The sequence below is a fragment of the Pteropus vampyrus genome, unplaced genomic scaffold (assembly GCF_000151845.1).
Source record: "Pteropus vampyrus isolate Shadow unplaced genomic scaffold, Pvam_2.0 Scaffold148, whole genome shotgun sequence".
NCBI classification, from domain to species: Eukaryota; Metazoa; Chordata; class Mammalia; order Chiroptera; family Pteropodidae; genus Pteropus; species Pteropus vampyrus.
The window spans coordinates 2,754,142-2,763,788 of record NW_011888929.1 but is presented as its reverse complement, the minus strand read 5'-3'; the positions used below and the strand labels follow the sequence as shown (position 1 = coordinate 2,763,788).

General features: G+C 32.7%; 1 protein-coding gene across 1 annotated transcript in view; it reads left to right on the top strand.

Annotated features, from left to right (window-relative positions):
- The window catches only part of PGR (progesterone receptor), a 91,358-nt gene that overhangs the window by 72,147 nt on the left and 9,564 nt on the right, over positions 1-9,647 (top strand). The window contains exons 4-5 of the mRNA XM_011369415.1: positions 5,727-5,871; positions 7,390-7,520. Of these exons, the coding sequence (XP_011367717.1) occupies positions 5,727-5,871; positions 7,390-7,520 (276 nt within the window). The remainder of the gene's footprint in view (positions 1-5,726; positions 5,872-7,389; positions 7,521-9,647) is intronic.

Below are 9,647 nucleotides of genomic sequence, written 5' to 3'. Positions count from 1 at the left end.
AGTTCTGAAAGTTTATTGTATAAGTAGAATGAGGTGGAGTCTGATGGTCCATTACTTTTTAAACAGCCACCTGGAAGGTGATTCAAAGCTTCAACATACATTCAGTAATGTGAGCAGTCTTTTGTTAGTTGGCTCACAGCTACTAACTGGTTAATTACTCTTGTCTCTTTCTCTCTGACCTGCTGCAATTTAATTTAGGACTGCAGAATTTTTCTCTTGTCACAGTTTAAAAGAGACTTGGAAGATACTTTAGCTTCATGACAGCACATTTACAAGTGACCTCTTAGGATACATTGCATCTGACATATTGCATTGATATATGAATGATTTTACATTCATTTGTAGCTGTAACTGTAACTTCCATGTTTGATATTTTCATTTGGAGTTTGAAGCAACACACATTTGCAAAATTTAAAAAAATGAACAAGATATGCTATTAAGGAACTTTCAATCAATGAAATATGTAAGATTCCCAAACAACTATAGTGAAAGTAACATAAGATACAGATATATATGGGGACAGAAGAACGTTTTTGGCTTCAGGGACTAGAGAAGGCTTCAGAGTCAAGGTGTCAGTTAAATTGCACCTTGAAAGAGAAATGAAACTTTGATAAATCATGATAAGAAGAGAAAGCATTCCACAATGAAAACTTGGGAACCATCCTTGTGCTGGTCTAATGCATTATTCACAAAAAAAATACCTAACACCTTTATTTTACAAGTAACATAAAAAATGTTATATCTTCCTTCCACAGTGTAGTAATTAAAACTTTTAATAGCTGCTGATTTAGAAAATACATTTGTGCATATGGTTTCTCAAACACAACTACAGTAAGTACTGGCCTCCTGGGGGTTTCATTACCCAAGTATTAAAAAGTGGCATATAGTAAATTAGAGGCATAAGTTATGGACTGATCAAGCAGAGTCTTGCAAGTCAGGGCCGGCTTTGGAAATTAGTAAGTACTCATTCTCAATCCAACTTCACCTTAAAATATTCTTCATCCCATATAATCAGTACCTTGTAGCAGAACTGACATGACAGAGTGGTTTGAAGAAAATATTTTTCCCTTTGATAAATTTTGTTTTATTTGTTGATAAAAAAAAATCTATTTAGGTCAATGCTTCGACATATTTGAACATTTCTGAATAAATATCTTACTACTTGGTCAGTTAGCCAGACAAATTTCAATCACCAGTATCAGAAGACTGAAACAATCCTTGGCCTCATTTTCTGCCTTTGAAGCATGCCAAAATATCTTTGAAGTCAGTGACAGTCATTGCATATGTGACAAAAGATTTTTTCTTTCTCATAAAGTGAATAAATCAAATTATTTCCCCCAAAAAAAGTGATGGAAAAGAAATGAGATTAGCCTATTAAGAGTAGAATTAGGCTTTAATAAGATTTTATGAAGACTTTCAAAAATGATATTTTGAACATCCTATTCCAGTGAAATTATTTTTGCTGATGTCAACAAAATTATTTACTTGCCAAACCAAATGAATACTTTAAGTCCTTACCATGTTTCACCTGCTTCTGGGGCCATGACAAAGTAACCATTTCTTGCTAAAACTCTTCCTTTGACATTCATCACTTTCCTTTCAGATAGATTTGTTTCTCTCAATTTACACATTTTCTCTTTCCTTTGTAGATTTGTTCTTCCACTCATACCATAAATATGGCATTTTCTGGGTTCCATATTGTACTCCAGTATTTCTTCACTCTATATAATCTGGATGAACTCATTCATAGCCTTGTCTTCAACAACCAGTATATTCTGATGACTCCTAAATACAAAGTACTAACGAAGACCCTCTACTGAACTTATTGGACCATGTATTTCAATTGCTTATTATATATTTCCATTTGAATGAACGTCCACATGACCTTCTATTCCATAAACCTAAACTCTTTTTCTATATCTTGAAATGGCACCTCAGACAGAATCTTGGATATTTTTTCCTTCACCTCCTGACCAATTATCAAATTCTATCATCTCTACTTATTAAATGTTATTCATTATACATTCACTGCTACTGCCCTGATTAGTTTAGGTCCTCATAATTTTTTCCTAGATTTCTGCTGTAGTTGCCCCTCCCCCAACTGAGCCTAATATCACAGTTTCACACTGCCCCAAACAATATTCTGTCTCCAAAATCATCTTTCTAAAATAATTATAATTATACTCTTTCCTTTTCAGAACAAAGTCTAAAATTCTTATCCTTAATATCCAAAGCCCATCTGTGATCTGGCCCCTGAATTTGCAACATTATCTCTCTTTTCCTCTTCAAACAAGTCTAAGATTCAGTTCCCACAATGCTTTTGTTCAGTTTCCTGCTTTTTTTTGCCCATATTGTTCTCCCTATGTGGAGGACCCGCACTTCTCCCACATCTTCCCTTGGCTGGTCTTTAACTTGCCTTCAGGATTCTAATCACCTGTTACTTCTCCTTGTAAGATTTCCATGAGCCTTCCCAGATATAGTCAGTCTCCTAGCTCTCTCACATCACCCTTGGCTTTGTCTGTGATACCACTATTATTGTGAGTTATAATTAGGTTCTATTTTTTTGTCTGCCTCACCAGACTACAAGTGTTTAAAGACAGAAAAAGAAACAGCGTTTTTCCAATCTTTACACCTAGTTTCAAGCATAATGCTTCATCCCAAATAGGTGCTTAAAGATTATAGAAATTTAAATTATAGCATTAATAAGAAAAGAACTATGCTTCCTTAGACCATTAAATATCAAGTCCCTGTCCTTAATAAGTCATTAAATATATATTGGTGATCACATTTATTGTGCTGAAGCTCTTTTGTGCTCCTCAAAGTTCACATTTTGCATTAGAAGGTGCTGAGATATTTAAATACTCTGCCTTTGTTATAAATTTACTGTTTTAATACACAACAGTTTCTACAAAAGCAAAACCTATATATTTTATCAGAACTCTGGAAGATAGGAGAACCTAGAAGGTCATTCAGGCTATGTCTTTACTGTATTCTTTTAACTTAATTTAATTTAATTTTATTTTTTTAGCAGTAAGGATTGGACAGCTTGTAACAGGGCTTTTGTCAGAAATCATTAGGTAAAGTCATATAAAAGAAGAGGGTATTTTTCTTTACAACCTATTAAACACAATTAGGGATCATCCATCACTTACCTATGAGAAGGTTTTCATTTTGATCATCTCAGATGTACTAAGTTTACCTAGGTGATCATTATCATCAATGAGAATTTGATCTCAGTGTTCCCGTCTTTGTTTATAAAGTAATGAATAATATTACAGTTAATGAAGGAAAAATTGCACTTCTGGACAAGGCATGTTCAAGTCAATTTACCATTGTACGTCTATCACAGTTAAGCTCTCTAACAGGTGGAATAAATAAAGCTGTTTACTTAGTTGCACTCTATTCTGTTAAATGGAAAGAGTACACTTTCTGCTATAAATATTGGTAATTTCATACATTTTCAGATATTTCAGCAAGATTTGCTTTTTATAATAAAAATGCTTCTTCTAGTTTTTAATAACCCCAGAATGCAAAACAAACTTTAAAAAGGGTAAAGTAAATGTAAATATGTAAATATAAACCAAATCTGTTTTTTTTAAAAAATAGATTAACTGTTATATAATTTTGTCAAATTTTAAAAACTACATAGAGATTATCATATAACAAAGGCCTAGAGCAAAAACTATAACATAGTCAAGCAGATATTTAATAGCATAAAATACTTTCTTTATAAAATTATAACATTGTCTAAGAAAGGTACAGAGAATAAAAGAATATATTCCTGGAGATGATAGTGAACAATCTGTTAATGTTTTAATACATCTGATTAATTGAACCTAATTTTTCTGAGTCTGCCATTTTTCATATATATACAAAATAATTTTTTGTTACTTATCTCTAATAACATATATATGACACATAAATTTGACAAATATATATTTATACTCCACATAAAGATGAGACTATCTGGAATATATGGAGAGAAGATAACCTTTTCTGCTACCTACTTTGAGATGATTTCCAGAATCAGGAAACAAATGTCTTTTGCTCTTGAGATCTAAGAAATTAAGTTTGCTTTGATTTTACTCTTGAAATTGGTCACTTGTAGGTGGACTTCAATAGATTCTTGGAGGGAATAGATGTTATTAAACAGCTTTATAGAAAGTGATTGATGTTCCAAAACATTTGTTTTTCTCTGTACGATAATAAAATATTTCATCCACTCTCATTGTTTCAGCTATACTCAAATATAAATAATTTCCAAATTTATATTTCTAGGTCAGTTATTTCTCCACACTTCTAATTCATATATCCAACTACAATCTAGCTATTCCAGAGGTCACTATCAAACATGTCTAAAACTTACTATCTTCTCTCTAACCTATTTCTCCTTCTCTATTTTATTTCATTAATGCTGTTACCATCATCCATCATGCAATTAAAATAATGAAAGATCTATTTGACACCTTCCTCCTCTTACCTACACATAATCATTTGCCAAATTTCTTTGATTTTATTCTTTAAATATTTTTTTGATGCACTCTGATCTCTCTACTCTTACCCATTGAATTATTTGGGGTTTTTATCATCCTTCACTTGGTCTTTAGCAATAGTTCCCAAATTCTCTCCCTAAATCCAGACTTATTCTCTGGCAATCATCTTCCACATGGCTACCGAGGACCATCCACAGTATAAATAAGGCTATTCTCGCTCATTGTTCCTTAATAGACATAAAGACTATCCATAATCTGACCCCAAGCTACATTTCCAAACTTATCTCTTTGTTTCTCTCCTTTAAGTTCATCAGTGCTGAGTTGGTGATCCCCCCATCCCAAGTAGGCAAAAAGAGAATTGGAAAGAAATGGAGTGAAGGCTTTGACCATTTATGTCACGACACATTTTGCCCTTTCTGTTATCTTCCCTCTGCCACCAGTACCAGAGAAAGAGCTAAAAGAGGCATGGTGTGAAAGACTAGAGCGCGCGCGCGCGCACACACACACACACACACACACACACACACACACACACACAGTCTCTAAACCTCTTTAAGCCACCTGGGAGTTTAAAATAAGACTGGATTGTTTCAAAAAAAACAAAAGTAAGCCAGAAAACTATGGGATCTACTCAGCACATAAGGGATGTTAAAGTTAGATATAGCAAAATTAAAAGCAGTGGTTTTACAAAAATAAAACTAGTTTATGTTTAAATCTCAAAGAATTGAGATCCCTCAACAAACTGATTATATTCTACTTGAGCATTATCTCTTTTTCTTTTAGGGTGTTTTTTCTGATCTTCCAATTGCCTGGTGTACTCCCTCTTAACCTTCTCTATCATTGCACTTATGTGCTTGTTTCTCTTGTTCTGAGATTCTTTTAAAGGCAAGGGTTGTGTCTTATCTATCTTTGTAACCCCAGCATTTTAACATGTGACCGGTATACAAATGGCTCTCAATAAATGAGTGTTGCATGAGTGAATGATGGATAATTGATTCAAATAGTGAATTCCCAGGAACTCTAAATCATAGTAACTAATTTTAATGCCTTTCAAAGTTGGTGCTCCTTTTAATTTCTCAGGACCTATTTATTAATATTTCTTGATTTTGAATGTAAATGTATTGAAATTGTAAATATGATATTACCCTACTTACATATTTTTCAAATTTCTATGTATTTTCAACATTTTTAATACAAGTGATTTTTGTGATCATTTTATTTTTTAATTTGTAGGTTTTCGAAACTTACATATTGATGACCAAATAACTCTCATCCAATATTCTTGGATGAGCTTAATGGTTTTTGGACTAGGATGGAGATCCTATAAACATGTCAGTGGGCAGATGCTATATTTTGCACCTGATCTAATACTAAATGAGTAAGTACTAACTTGACCTTTGTTGTTCTTATTTTCATTAGTGTATATGTACAATAATCTTGAAAATTACATTACAAATGTAGGTAATCATACATTTAGAGTTCTAAATAATAGAATTTTCCTGAAAAGTTTCTCAGAATTACCTCAGGATATAGCTTGATATGACAACATTAATAAAATTATATCATTTTATCAGTAATTAACATTTGAAGATTTTTCCTTTTGTTTCAGTATATAGTAGTTGTCTAAAATTCAATTTTTTAAACTTCAAAAATGTATCAAGAAATATACTTAGATAAAAATTAAATGTTTAGTTTATCAAATTAAAATTTCATACCTTGGTACTAATGAAGATAATGAAGTAAATTAGAAATAATTTTGCTTGAAAGTACTGACTTACCTTCAAAAGATAAAGACAGTATTTCTCTTTAGAGGAAAAACCATACTGGGAATCTTTTAAACTGAAAGATAAATATTTCAATTTACAAAAGATAAATATTTCAATTATCAAATAAAAAAGATAAATATAGTAATTAAATTACTATAATTAATTTTCTATAACATCTAAATAAGAATCTTTTCATGGAAATATCTATACTATTCTAATGGTGAATGCTGACTCAATTATATAACATTAACTTCTACTTATATAAATCTTTACAATTTACAGGTAACTTTTATATATTTTAATCCATTTTATCTTACAATCCCTTGAAATTAGTAAGGAACCAGCATCCTTCATTTTACAGCTGAGAATACTGAGGCTCAGAAGTTTTGCATAAGTTGCCAAAGAATCTGAGTGATAGGATTAATTCTGGCTCTTCTGAGTCAAAATCTGGTTTTCATTGTTGCTATAAGCCTCATTTGACAAATGTAGAATTTACAAAACAGCACATGGTTGAGAAAATACTTTAAAAAAATTTCCTCAACCTTCAGAATTGGTGTTTGACTTTGTCAATTATTTAGTGCTTCCAAATGTTCTCTTTTCTATATCACCATACATTTTCCCAAGACTAGTTCATGGTGTAACTATTCCACAGTAAATGCTCTGAATTGAATATGCTGAACTATTCTATACTCTAGTTTCTGTGAATTTAATCCATTCACATATTGGACTGCACACAAAATTAAATATTTTTCACAGAAAAAAAGTCATCAGTAAACAAATTATATCCTGAGTGTTCTTCATCTCCATATTTTCAACTCTTACAACTATGTTCTCTTTTCTTGGTTTAGGTTTTTAAACTGTGACCATAAAAGTGAGAAATTAATCTTGGTCAATGTATATTTAATATGATTTTCTAACTTAACATTTCTTGCCCTCAAAAATTCAGTATTGTGAAAAAATTTAGATGTTTAAAATTCCAAATATTGAGTTTCTTTATAAAAAGTCATCTTCAATAATAAATAATTATGAAATCTTATATTCTCTGATAGATTAAATAAACTGGCTAAGATACTGTATGTTTTTTTTTTTTTTCTGTTGCTTTTTCTTGTGTATATTGTGTGTGGTGCAAGACAGCGGATGAAGGAATCATCATTCTATCCATTATGCCTTACCATGTGGCAGATCCCACAGGAGTTTGTGAAGCTCCAAATTAGCCAAGAAGAATTTCTCTGTATGAAAGTATTGCTACTTCTTAGTACAAGTGAGTACAAGTAATTTAATATAAGACATTTACTTTCTTAATTTTTGATTCAGTAGAAAACTCTCAACTATATAATCATAGGATTATACATGAAGTAAGAATCTTTGATTGTAACTGTAAACGAGAAACAATATACTGTCACAGACATTAATTATATTTCTCAGGTTTTACAAACACATATCATCAATTCAGCCAATTCTTTTTTTAGATAAAACATGATTGACTTTTTTCATGTTCACACATTTAGGTTATTATGAACTAACCAATATTGCATAAGTACAAACTATATTTCCTTTCACCCCCAGTCCATAAAGGATTTACTATATAAACTACACAATTATGTCTGGAACTGTTCTCTAAGTCAGGATAGGGTAACTATTATAACAAATAACTACAAAGATCAGCAGCATAACACAATAATGGTTTATCACTCACAGTCATAGTCCAGTGGGTTAGCAGGAAAACCCAGACTCCTTTCATGCAGGAACTCCACCCCTTCCTAGCAACTTGGACTCTTTCACTGGATCTGACTAGAAGATGAACGCTGAGAAAAAGTTTGGAAGTGAAACCTGGAAGTGTCATGTGTCACTTCTACCCACATTCCATTGCCCATCTTAACTGCAAGAGAGACTAGGAAATGCACTTTAAATGGATATTCAAAAGAAGAAAAGAAAATAGTATATTATGAAACATAGCATTGGTCACTAGAAGGTAGGGGCATTTAATTTCCCTCTTTTTCTCATACTCAAAGAACACATGCACCTCTGCCTTCGGTGAATTCGCAAGGGTCTGGGTGGTAAAATGTTTAAAACTTCTTTTACCTTTTACCCTTTTCTGTGCCTTTTCCATGCACAAGCAAGCTCAGCCCTTGATTATCCGACTTGATCCATCCTTCATTCATAGTGACCTGAAAAAAGAACATCAGGGAGCTAAGACCTTAGGTAGAAGGAGAGCCTAGGGTCTTTCTCAGCAGTATCTTTGCAGGAACTTCTTTCTAACAGCATAAATATCAAATGGCAGGAATAGGGGTAACACATCAGGAGAAAAGGTAGAAAAGCTAACCCCTTAAAAAAGAAGTTTTCCTGGTGAAATCTATACAGAGATGAACAAATACAGGATCTAAGGATCCATAGCCCTATTTCCTCCCTTGAAAATCATATTTGGAGCAAAGACCTTCAAGCCTACTTTAATGAAGTAGCATAAAGTAGACTAAAGGTATTGATATGAGACTGGCCAAAAGAGTCAAATGGCATAAATTTAATATTACAGAAGTTAACTCCTTTCTTGACAGTAATAAATCCTATAGCAGTTATGTCATAGATCAGGGGTCCCCAACCCCCAGTTCACAGACCAGTCTGTGGCCTGTTAGGAACCTGATCACACAGCAGGAGGTAAGTGGAGGGCAAGCCAGCAAAGCTTCATCTGTATTTGCAGCTGCTCTCCAGCTCTAGCATCACATCCTCAACTCCACCTCAGATCATCAGGCATTAGATTTTCATAGGAGCACTGGTCCTTGGTGCCAAAAAGGTTGGGGACCACTGCTCCCAAATTAGTTATCAGTAACATAATTCTCTATTTATGGGTAAACTACCTTATGCTGGGGACCAAGCAATCCTGAAATGCCAGTAGCTTAACAACAACAACAAATAAATAAATATATATATTCTTCCCACTATATGTCTAATGCAGATCAACAGGAAGGCTCTGCTCATTGTCTTCACTCAGGGTCCCAGGCAAATGGAAGCTATATCTTGATACATGCTTCCACCATCACTAGAACACTGGGAAGGAAAGGAATAAATAGATAAGCATCGCAAAAATTGGAGGTCAGGGGAGGGAATTAGGAAGCTAAAATAATTAATCGTGTGAGAGAATAGACACACTGAATTGTTAGTCAAGGCTGACTGGTATATATTAGAACTTCATATACTGTAATGGAAACATCACAAATCAATGAGTGGAACAAATATTGTTGAAAAAATAACTATGTTTTGGAAAAACTCACTTTGGATATTTGGCTCAAATTGTATTCTAAAATAAATACCAGATAATTGAGTTAAATGTGAACACTTATATCATTAAAAACAAACTAAAAGTAATATAAATGATTTTGAAATCTCAAACAAG